Raw genomic sequence first — 12,705 nt, 5'->3', positions numbered from 1 at the left:
AGTCAGGCAACTGAGGTTAGTCCAGTCCAAGTTATAATCAGCAAATGTTTTTTTCAACTCATTGAATATATCCTCTCCGGTAACAGTGCCATACATGCTATGTAGGGAAGCCAGCTCTTGTGTTATGTTCATGTCTTCATCCACACCTCTAATGTACACAAGCAGTTGAGAGGTGGAGCAGCTGTCCAGCGATTCATCCATTGCAATTGAAAAATGGCGAAACTTGCTTGCATTTTTTGCTATTTGAGTCACAATGTTTTCACCCATGTCTGCAACACGGCGGGCAATGGTATTCGCACCCAAAGCTAAATTTTCAAATTGTTTTGACTTTTCTGGGCAAAGTTCCTCAGCCACTTCCAACAAACATTCCTTCACTACTTCACCATCTGTAAAGGGTTTGCCACTTTTAGCCAGGACGTAGGTAGGCAACTTTATAACTGGCTTTAGTTAAGGATTCATTTTCATTTGAGGATTTACTGAACAATGTCCTCTGAGATGTGAGTTGATTTTGTAATTTAGAAAATTTTTCGGCACGGACTTTACCCTCCAACTGTACATATTTCTCCTGATGTTTGCTTTGATGATGACGGCGCAGGTTGTATTCTTTCATCACAGCCACGGTTTCGTTGCAAATCACACACAATGCTTTCTCGCCGGATTTGATGAAGAAGTATTTCAAATTCCATTCTTCTTGAAATTGCCGACACTCATCGTCTATTTTTCTTTTCCTCTTCTCGGCCATCGCTGGGCACTAAAATAAAGTGAATTCAACATGAATAAATAATGAAACTGAAAGTATCTTGCACACAATATCGCTCAAAAAACCTGATTATGCGAACTAATTTCGTCGCAATAATAGCTGCAAATGACCCGAAACAATTTTTAAAAATTCTTATGATTTCTTAAGTTAAACTTACCTGAATATAGTGTGCAAATATATCCACTTATGGTAGAGAGATTGTTGCTTTTAATGTTTCCTCTTCAGAATATTCGAAAAATTCTTACTAAACTAACGACATTCCCAATACTTTAAACACACTGATAAGTAATTACGCGAAGGAAATTATCACTAAATAAAATAGAGTGCAACATGTTTCGAAATCAGACGCTAATTGACACCAACACCTCCTCATCGCAACAATCAACCGCAACTGGCAAACTGTGATCAAAATAATCAAGTCTTGAACCAGCAGCAAACCATTTAAAAACTCCACCACTAGATGGCGTTATATCATCTCATTGACTGTGAACGGAAGTAGAAAAAGTAAGCAGCGAATAAGGTTTTGCAATGTAATGATCGGTTGGAAAACATAACGCACTACTGCGTGCCTCTCTTTTAATTCGGTAAAAACATAACGTCCACGTAAGCGGCGGCTGATCTTGGCAAGATACATGTAAATTTCCGTAATTTTTTTTCCGTAGACAAAAAGGTCTCCACGGGCCGGATGAGAGGGCCTTGCGGGCCGCATCCGGCCCGCGGACCGTAGTTTGGAGACCCCTGGTCTAGGCAAGCAAGTAATGCTTCTGCTGCTACTACTTACCTCCCTTCTATGATGGACATGCCCATACAATCTCCTCGAGGGGGTATTCTTCCATTGGCCTGACGCATCTTGTGTAATAACCACTGACATATCCATAGTGGGATGGGGTGCCCACTGCGGTCACTGTAGAGCCCAGGGCAGGTATTCACATCACGAAATATGTCTGCACATCAACATACTGGAGCTCAGAGCTCTTTGCAACGCCTTCCTCCATTTCCTCCTGATAATCCAGGGAAAAACTATCATTGTTCTCACCGACAACACACCATGTATATTTTACATTAACTGTCAGGGAGGTGCTCAATCACACTCGTTATGTGCCGAGGGGGTCAGGTTTTGGAATTGGTGCATAACAAACAACATAACGCTGATACCAATGTACCTATTACACCATCAGAACATTGACAGATGCCCTGAGCAGACACTTTTCAGAGGAGCATGAATGTGAGCTCAACCCCATGATCCTCCACCGCATATTTTAACAGTTGGGGATTCCCATCAATCTCTTTGTGACCAGAACCAACCACAAATGCCTGTAATTCTGCTCCAGGTTGGGTCAGGGCAAGAATTCTCCGGGAGATGCTTTTAACCTACAATGGATAGCTCCACTTTTGTATGCTTTCCCACCAATTCCTTTGGTCCCCAGGGTAATCCGTAAGATATGCACAGATGGCGCAACGGTTATTCTGATTGCCCCATTCTAGCCCAGACAAGCATGGATCCTTTACCTACAGTACCTCTCGATGTGCAAACCAATACCTTTCCCACTTATTCCCAACCTCTTGATCCAGCACCATGGACGGCTTTTCCACCCCAACTCCCAAGCACTCAAGCTCACCTATTGGGTCCTTTATGGTTTGAAGATGAAGAACTTACCTGTTCTGAGAGAGTGAGCAGGTTCTTTTGAGTCGCTGTCATCCCTCCACAAGATATACCCACCAGAACAAAAGGCAATGATTTCAGCAGTGATGTCTCCAACGTTAGTTACAACCTACTACCACCTCCATACCTATCGTTTTTCAGTATCTCATGGACCTTAGTGAGGTGAGGCTTTCCATCAGCTCCATAAAAGTTCACCGATCTGCCATCGTGGTCTTCCGTGACCCTAGTGGATGACGTTTTCATCCTTGCTCACCCCCTCATGAAACGCTCTATTTCTGGCCTATGCAAGACTTGTCCTGATAGATGACCACCAGGGGACCCTTCGCACCTCTAGTGACTTCTTCTTTCCAGCATATGGCTATTACGGTATTATTTCTAGTCATGATCACATTGGCTAGGGAGTGTGGGAGATTGCAGACCAACCTTACACAAACATTTCCAAAGATAAAATTACATTCTGGCCACACCCACAATTTTTACCAAAGTTAGTCTTCTCATTTCAGTGAGCCAATTTACTTACCTACTTTCTATCTAAAACCTCATAACTCTCTTAGGATATGTCTACGCTACCCCCCAGTTCGGCTACACGCGGCACGAACTAGCTAGTTCGGATTAGGAAGCCGAATCCGAACTAGCTAGTTCGTGCCGCGTGGCACGCAGTCCGAACTAGCCGGCATTTAAAAATGGCGCCAGCTGGCTTTATGTAAATGAAGCCCGGGAAATTCAAATCCCGGGCTTCATTCGCAACTCCGTATGACTACATTAACCCCCCTAATTTGAACTAGGGGGGTAGTGTAGACATACCCTTAGGGAATCAATATTACATACTCATGATGTGTGTTAAGCGGTAGCCTTCTACCTAGACAGGACAAGACAATTCACAATATCAAATAAACTTTTTATTTCTGCCTCCCGTCCCTCTAAGGGAACAGTCATCTCTGCTCAGTAAATATCAAAGTGGATATCAAGCTGCATAAATACCTGCTCTAAGCTTTACCACAGAGGGTCATTGCCCATTCCAATGAGCAATGGCAACATCTGCTTTTCTACACATTGTGTCCTTTGTTGATATCTACAGGGCGGCTACCTGGTCCTCCCATCATAACTTTGCACAACACTACTCATTGCAGCAGGGACTGATTCCACCTACCTCTATGGGTGTCGCTGTCATAGCCATTTTTTGGATATGATTCCTAAGGCTGTCTCTGCAGATTGTGGATACTGCTCTTTAGCCACCTGAGTGGAGCACCCACAGGGACACTACTCGAAGGAGACGTCACCTTGTGCAGTAATGATGATTCCTCAAGATGTGTCCCCCCGTGGGTGCTCCACTTCCCTTCTTTCCACCCCTCTACTTTGGATGTCCATCAATGGTTTCCTAGTAGAAAAGGAATGGAGGGGACCCACACCGTGAATGCAGTTAACAGAACAGCATGAGACAGCAACTGCACATTTGTGGTATGGGAAGCACTGCTAAGCTTAAAATCTCTGATAGTTGGCGCGAGGATGCACTGACACCTGAGTGGAGCACCCATAGGAACACACCTATTGAAGAACCATCATTACTACACAAGGTGAGTAACTTCTTTTGCAACCATCTGAAAAGGGAACTTTAACTTCTCTGAGTAGTTTGGCTATGCATTCTTAGGTATGTGCACACACAACCTCTCGCCCTCTAGGACACAGATATCAGATCATGGTCTTAAATGGATGAATTTTATTAACAATAAAAAACCCACACTTGGTGAAACGTTACTTTACTAGGTGTTACAGAGCAATTGAAAAAAGGATTAAAAACAGATGATTGTTTTTCTGTGATTCATTTTGAAAAGTAGAGTGTAAGGGGGTGCTCTGTGCTCAGCACAGAGAAATCCAACAAACTCAAAAATAAAATAACCTAATCACATGTAACTAAATAATCTTTCTTCTATTCACATACCTGTGGTTTCAAGACTTAGTCCTTCACTAGCCATGGATGACACTAGATTATCCATGCCTGGCTCTCTGGATTATTTCATGTCCTTCCAGGGACTTTGCTATAGCCACACAAGAGAAACAGGAAGGGCCACTCCTTTCAATTCAACAGTCCACACGTTGTTTTCATTGGCTGTTCAAGTGGTTGCTCCTGCCCATTCAACATAGGTGTGTGTGCTTGTCACATGCATTTATGGCTGGGAGATTTTCCTTCAGCAGTACCCATAAGGGACCAGGCTCACCATCTCCTGGAGTAGTGCACATATGTTGTATTATATAGGGTGCTCCCATGCCCCTTCCTGCTTAGGGGCATGGGAGCACCCCATATAGTATTCAGTTGTAAATAGTTTTTTACCTTTAGATAAGTATCCTTATTCAGTTGTAAATAGTTTTTTTTACCTTTAGATAAGTATGTGTAAATAGTTGTAGATTAGTGGTTTGTTAGTACTGTTCAGTGACTTGGCCTGGGGACTTGGCGTGCCCTGCTCCCCTGGCTTTAAAGCCTGTGTTACACGCTGCAGGCTTATGGCAATCATTGATCTGAGGACAATACAAATTAGAGTTGTACATTTGAAAGCTCTACTTATGGAGTCCACCCTTGCTCCCCAAGACCGGTACTTAGACTCAGTACTGAACACCAGTGCGTTGGTATGGAGTGCTCCCCTGATGCCGATAGCCTGGCAATGGTGGTTGTCCCTGGCTCTAGCTAAGAGGTAAAAGAAGCAATCCCCAGGCCTGCAAAAGTACAAAGGCCAGAAGGGGGATCAGACGAGAGACAGGGGTTTTCTCCAGGACCCTGTGCAGGCTGCATAGGGTAGTCCTACCCGGTTCCTGTTGCCTGCCCTGGACATTAATGTCCCTTTGATGCTGGAGGCTTTTCAGGTGGCACAGGATGTTTTAACCATGCTGGTACTGCCAGCTCCGGCACCTGTTGGGCCCCAGCATAGAAGGAAGCCACCATTTGCCTCTCGGTCACTGAGGGCCAGACTGTCTTGCTCTCCAACTCAGTTGGAAAGTAGAGCTCCTCATAGCCCCGTTCAGTCTGTGAGAGAGAGACCAGAGCAAGATGCTATTTTTCAAGTGTCACTGAAATTGAAGCCCAGAGCTATGGAGGCATATACCCCCGGCAATAGTAACACTGTAGGAAGACTCACTCCTGGTACATGCCTTGTCACTCTAGGGAGGTTTCTCCATGGCTATGGCACTGCTCTTCGCACCGATACTCACCGGCGCCGAGCTACACAAGGCATTACAGCACACTCCTCTTTGTAGGCTGCAGTCAGCCTTCGCTTTGATAGCGCCATGTCAGACTGTCTCCTTGCCCCCGGCATAGCTGCTTGTGTTGCACATGCTGCTGTCTCAACTAGTGCCACAGGTGGCTTAACAGGGCATCCCGTGGCCTCAGGCACATTGGCCAGTACAGTGGTGTGCAAGGACTCCCTGGGGTTTCGCGGTTCAGCCCCAGGTTATCCGCCCAGAGACCAGAGTGTTTGGAGTCTCCTTTGGTACTTTCCGCTGGCTTTATACATGCACTAGAGGCAGCCAGGTCACTCACTCCTCAGATGGAGGAAACAATGGACGACCAGCCATCATTGAGAGAAGAGGGTCATTGGACGAAACTTAATCTTTCGTGATGCCGGATGAGGCTATAGAAGCACCCCATCTTGTGGTCTCACCTGATGACATAAAGGCCCACCAGGAGTGTGGCAATCAACCTGGCTCTTTAGGTGGAGGAGATGCAAAAGACCTTGAACTTCCTCCTTGGGGTCCTGTGTTAGGTGTTGCCAGCGAAGGACAATGCGTACCTTTTATCCTCACTCCACACCATACTCCGTGGTGGTGGAATTGGTCAACTACAGGGAGTGTTAGGACCAGCTCGCTCCCTACTCTGAGGAATAAAGACTCAAAACGCTTGGACTTTTTTGGGCATAAGCTTCATTCCTCAACAAGTTTCCCATTCCAGGTGGTGAACCACCAGGCCCTCTTTGCCTGCTATGATCTCAGTATGTGGCAGGCTGTGTCCAAGTTTGAGGCATCACTCCTGGAAAGAGTTTTAAGGCTCTTGCAGAGGAGGGAGCTTCTATGGCCAGGGCAACAAAGTAGGCAGCTTCTGATGTGGCAGATTTGGCTGCTAGCTCCATGACATCTGCAATCTCAATGTAGAGGGTAGCATAGTTAGGCCTGTTGGGCCTATCCCTGGAGGCTCAGAACTTGATACAGGACCTTCTGTTTGATGGTGTGGCCCTATTTGCTCAACAAACGGACACAAAATTACATGGGCTAAAACTCCCATATGATCCTAAAGACCTGGGGCTTGTATGTACCAGGGCCTGAAAAGAAGAAGTTTAAGCCTCAGCTGCCCTAGTCAAAAGGGCCGTACTTCCTCATTTATTTTTGTCTGAACTCTGCCCCCTTCCTCTTGGCCTGGAGAGACATCACCACAGACTGTTGGCTCTTAGCCATAATACAGCATGGCTATATGCTCCAGCTATCCTCTACCTACCTTCTCTGTTGCTTCTCAGAGATCCTTCTCATGAGAACTCCTTGAGCAGGAGGTTGCGGAGTTTCTCAGAATGGGAGCAATGAAAAGGGTACTGGCCTTTTTTGAGAACTGGGATTTTTAATTGCATTAAAATTTAATCCCCAAAGCCAGAGGGAGCCTTCATCCCATCTGGACTGTGAGGCCTGAACCGATACCTGGTCCACCTCAAATTTCTCATGGTCTCCCTGGCTTTGATTATCCCTAATTTGGATCTAGGAGACTGGTATGCTGTCCTTGACCTCAAAGATGCATATTTTCACATCATGATCTTCAAGGGCTACTGGTTTTCTGTGTTTCAAGGTTGGGCTAAACGATTACCAACTCATAGCACTTACAAGAGGCCTGGCTCCCAGAGTTTTCATGAAATGTATATTGATGGTAGTGGCCTACCCAAGATGCCAAGAGGTCCAGGTATATCCCTACCTCGAAAAGTGGCTCTTCGGGGGTCGTTCTGAACTTTAGGTCCAGCAAGACATAGCTCTCCTCCTCACCATGTGCTGTTGGCTCAGTCTCCTGGTAAACAAAAAGAAGTCCTTCTGTGTTCCTGTACAAAGGATCAAATTCATTAGTGTGGGACTGGACTCCACCATGGCCAGAATGTTGCTTTCCTGGGAGAGGTTTCACACCTTTCTGGCCCTTATACAGCAGTTGTTCCTGGTGCCTCTGACCACTGCCCAAATTTGCCTTCTCATTCTTGGCCACATGGCAGCAATGCACTTATGCCGTGCACCTCACCAGGCTCAAGGTGCATTGGCTTCAGATATGTCTAGCGTCCATGTAGTCCCTGGCTTGACACTCCCTGGAACAGTAGAGATGGTCCTGACACACATTCTTTTGTTCGTGATGTGGTGGACCATACAGGACAACAACATATCTGTTGTTCCTTTTCAATATCCTCACCATTTGAAGGAGTTGGTATCTAATGCCTCAGATTAGGGATGGGATCCTCACCTGGGAATGCTTTGGACATAGGGGGAATGGTTCTCAGAAGAGAGGATCCTGCCCATAAATGTCAGAGAACTCCAGGCTGTTTCAAACGTGTGGAAATTGTTCCTACCTCACCTGTCAGCTAGGATGGTTTGGGTCCTAACAGACAACACAGCCACCATGTTCTACATCAACAGATGGGACAGCCCGCTCCATGCCTCTCTACAAAAAAGCAATCCAGCTCTGGGACTTCTGCGTTCTCCTGGGTACCTCTCTTGGAAACGTGGCATCTCCTGAAAACCCAAAACAGTCTGACTGTCTGAGCAGAGAATTCTCTTCTTACCACAAGTGGGTGTTAACCTCTCAGGTAGCCTTCTCTTTCTTCCAAGAGTGGGAGTTTCCCCGAGTGGACTTGTTTGCAACGAGAGCGAATAAGAAATGCCTCGGATTCTGCTCCAGGCTGTGTCTGGAAGAGGGCTCCATCGCAGATGTTTTCCTCCTTTTGTGGACAGAAGGTCTCATGTATGCATTTTCCCCATTTCCTTTGATCAAGCAGGATGAGGTGAACGTCATATTGATTGCACCAGTGTGGCTGTGCCAGCATTAGTTTGGCGCTCATATGAGTCTCCTGGCACAGACTCCTTGTCCTTTGCCATTCTGCAGGGCTCTACTGTCTGAGGACCATGGTTTGCCTTCTTCACCCGGACCTGTGACTGCTTCAACCTTTCAGCTTGGTTCCCCAGTGACTGAACTCCTAACAGCAGACCTATTCAGCTGATGTCCAGAGGGTATTCCCTGAAAACAGGAAGCCCTCAACTCAGCCTATGTACATGGCAAAATGGACTTTATTTTCAACCTGGGCAGTACAAAGGAAGGTCACCTTGGCTGACACTCCTCTCCATTTGATCCTTGACTATGTCCTGCACTTGAAGTAGGAATGTCTTGTGTTAGACTCAAACACAGTGCACCTTGCAGCTATTTCCGTGTTTCACTTGCCAATTCAAGGCCACTTAGTGGTTTTTCATGACATCAAACCTGATTTTTGAAGGGCCTGGAAAGGCTTTTTCCACAGACCCCAGTTCTTATCCTCCACTGGGGCCTGAATCTGGTCTGAGCTAGACTGACAAGCCCTCCATTCAAGCAGCTTGCCTCTTTCATTTCTTTCTCTGAAGGTGGCTTTCCTTGTAGCAATTTTTTCTGCCAGAAGGGTATCAGAACTTTGTGCTCTGACATCAGAACTTCTGTATACATGCTTCTTTAAGGATAAGGTACAACTTAGACCTCACCCAGCCTTTCTGCCCAAGGTAGTGTCAGGGTTGGGCACTTGGGGTAAGATATCTTCCTTCTGGTCTTCTATCTCAGATGACCAATTAGGAGTGGTGTGTTCATGGTCTGAACCTCAGGAGGGCACTGGCTTTCTATCTGGAGAGAATGAAACCTTCCCATAAGTCCATGCAGCTTTGTGGCTTGTACTGAGTATATGAAGGTTCTTCCTGTATCTTCACAGAAGATCTCCAAGTGGATCACCTCTTGCATCTGCATGTGTTATGAATTGGCAGGTGGTCAGCTGCCTCATTTGACTAGGGCTCAGGCCTCTTCACGGGCATTTCTTGAACCTGTCCCGATCCCAGGATATCTACCGTGCAGCAACATGGTCTTCAGTGTACACGTTCATGTCTCATTACACCATCACACAGCATGTTAGAGATGACATGGGATTCAGCAGAACAGTGTTGCAGTCTCCATGTGCTTCAACTCCTACCTGCCCATTGCAGACAGTGCTTGCAGTCACCTGTGTTGGATATGAGCAAGAACTCGAAGAAGAAAAGACCATTACCTGTTTCTGTAACCCATGTTCTTTGAGACATAAATACAATAAAACGGCTGCCATATGAGGCGAGACTAAAAAGAATGGAGCTTTTTCTCTTAGAAAAGAGGAGACTAAGGGGGGATTTGATAGAGGTCTATAGAATCATGACTGGTGTGGAGAAAGTGAATAAGGAAAAGTTACTGACTTGTTCCCATAACACTAGAATTAAGGATCACCAAATAAAATTAATAGGTAGCAGGTTTAAAAGAAACAAAAGGAAGTATCTCTTTATACAATGCACAGTCAACCTGTGGAATGCCTTGCCAGAGGATGTTGTGAAGGCCAGGACTTTAACAGTGTTCAAAAAAGAGCTAGATAAATTCATGAAGGATAGGTCCGTTAATGGTTATTAGCCAGGACTGGTAAGAACGGTGTCCCTAACCTCTGTTTGTCAGAAGCTGACAGGGGAGGGATCACTTGATGATTACCTGTTTTGTTCATTCCTTCTTGGGCACCTGGTACTGGCTACTGTCAGAGCCAATTTTGGAAGGATACTGGGCTGGATGGACTTTTGATCTGACCCAGTATAGCTGTTCTCATGTATGTTCTTATTTAGGTTCTGAAGTGTGAATGTTTTTGACTTAAAGATATTATAATAGTCATTCCATTTTTTAAGAGAACAATAGAATGTTTCTATTATCAGGGGTCGGCAACCTATGACTCATGAGCCAAATATGGCTCACGAGGGAACCAAATATGGCTTTTTTGGCAGCCACTGGTGGGTGGCTGCTGGAGTTGAAGCTGGGCTGTGGTGTGGCAGGGTTTGGGTACAGATATGTGGCCCACCCAAGGAGCAGCTGGACAGCCATTATGTGGCTCTGGCCCCAGCTTCAGCCCTTCCCCAGAACATGCAAAGGGGGGGCACTATGATGCTCTGCACAGGACATGCCAGGGGGCTGCAAACCATGGCGTGGTGGCCTCCACCCATCCCATGAAGAGCCAGGGGCCTGCAAATCGTGGCCTGGAAGCCTCCCTACTTCCAAGAAACGGGGGGAAGAGCGTGGTGCAGCAATTCCCTCCCAATCCCAGAAGAAATGGGAGGGGGTCAACTGGGAACCACAGCTCAGTTTTCGCCTGCCTCATGACACACCAGGGGAGGGCCAGAAACCACTGCCCCCCTGGGGAAATGCTGTGGGAGGGCAGAAACTGCCTTCTGCTCCATTCCCTGGAGGAGGTGTCCAGGAGGTTTAGAAATTATGCCCCTGCTCCCAGAGCAGCACCACCTTCAGTGCTGTGGGCAGCTCTGGTAAGCCCCCCCCCCCCCGATTCCTCTGCTTTAACCCTCCACACCCTGCCCTGATTCCTACACCCCCTCTGCACTAAGCCCCACCTCATACTCAACCCTTTACCCTGCTCCCCTCCACTTCCTGTCCTCAGCGCTCCACACCTCCCAGCCTCTGGTCTCACTCCTGCACCCCCACCCTTTGCCATGAGACCACTTAGTCACTGCCCTGGCTCCTGCAAACCCATCCCCTGCCCATGTCTCCTTGGTCCTGTCCTGACTCCTGCAGTCCAGATCTCCTGCCCTAAGCCCACCCACGCATTCAACCTCTTGGCCTGAGGGCTCCCTACCCCAACTCTAGCACTTCCCCCCACCCTGAGTGCCCTCCCCCCAACCCCAGCCCTGACTCCTGCATTTTTAAACAGTTCTTTGTTGACCACATTTTCTGAATTTTGATATAGTTTGGTTCTTTGGTTTGAAAATGTTGCAAACCCCTGCTATTTATACTATGCATCGTATCTTAGTTTTGATTTTAGTGAGATCAAATTGTATTATTTGCTTCTGTGTTCTTTATTCTGTAGATTCATACGTTGGTTGAAAGTTTGAAGCTTTCCATCACTGATCAGCAGCTCCCTATGTTTATACGCATAATGCAGCTTGGAATTGCTCTTTACTATGGAGAACTGGGAAACTTTAAAGAAGGAGAAAATGAAAACCTGGTTTGTAATACTAAAGATATATTGGGAAACATCTCAGGTATGTATAACTATTATTACTCAATCAAAAATAACATTTAAACATTTAAATGTGAGTGTTCAACACAAACTATTACAGTATCTTGATAATCTGTAATCTGTTAGAACTGATAAACTATATCATATACATGTGTAATACTCTAACATTATTTGTTTGTTATGCTGAGAGACCTATTTTGATGATTTTACCTAAGCTCAGATGAAACTCTATCCAGAGAGCACAATCTTGAGGGTGGGAAGTAGTAAGGGAGTTTAGGGTTGTTACATGTTTTTTTTTTTTTTATATTTCTAATTTAATTAAAATATGGCACCTGGACACCAGTGTTTTGATTTTGTGTTTTGGGCTTTTTACTGTGAATAGAAATGTTGTCAACACTTGTTCTTGTTCGAGTAGTTGCACTTATGAATGCCAGTGTTTGGCTATCAAACTTCCCCTCAGCATTACCTGGTGTGTAGTTTGAGTACCATCTGCTTTCATATTTTTCCTTGTTTCGGGTTTCTGTTGCTGACTCCTAGGCATGCTTGGTTTACTGGGCTTCAAATGATGTACTGCTTGCTGAAAATCATACCCGAGAGTGACTCAAACAACATTTGTTGTAAGTGCCTAGGCAAGGCACACGTGAAGGACTAGTTCCAGATTTGTCAGGACTTCAAGCATGGTTAGGCTGAAGTTCTAGCTAAAGGAGGCAGAGCCTAGATGACTCTCAAAGCGACTTGGTCTGACTCATAGCTGAATGCTACAGCTTCAGTCAGAAGCTTGCTTCCAAGACTATCCTAGTCTTGGTACTGGTTACCGCCCCCTGTGCTTACAGCGTAAGTTTCCTTGCAAAGCAAGGGGAAAGGGGCTGAAGTAGAGGGAAACTGAGCTCTAATCACTCCTTAGCAATCAGTGCCAAAGGCTGCAGTTAGCTCCAGTGCCAGAATGGGCACCATTGAGTCCTGTACCAGAAATGATACCCATCAGCTTCAGCAGCACTGCGGCAACCAGATAT

General features: G+C 46.0%; 1 protein-coding gene across 5 annotated transcripts in view; it reads left to right on the top strand.

Annotated features, from left to right (window-relative positions):
• The window catches only part of VPS13B (vacuolar protein sorting 13 homolog B), a 1,005,617-nt gene that overhangs the window by 133,596 nt on the left and 859,316 nt on the right, over positions 1-12,705 (top strand). For 4 of the 5 annotated variants that reach the window (XM_075920304.2, XM_075920302.2, XM_075920305.2 and 1 more), the window contains exon 7: positions 11,540-11,714. In XM_075920304.2, the coding sequence (XP_075776419.2) occupies positions 11,540-11,714 (175 nt within the window). Of the gene's footprint in view, positions 1-11,539; positions 11,715-12,705 lie in introns of those variants that run through there. The other variant, XM_075920306.2, reaches the window with a different exon arrangement.

This window comes from Pelodiscus sinensis, chromosome 2 (genome assembly GCF_052426305.1).
Source record: "Pelodiscus sinensis isolate ZL-2025 chromosome 2, ASM5242630v1, whole genome shotgun sequence".
NCBI lineage: Eukaryota > Metazoa > Chordata > Testudines > Trionychidae > Pelodiscus > Pelodiscus sinensis.
Note: the sequence above shows the minus strand (reverse complement) of the source record. Positions and strands in the feature narration are given on the sequence as shown.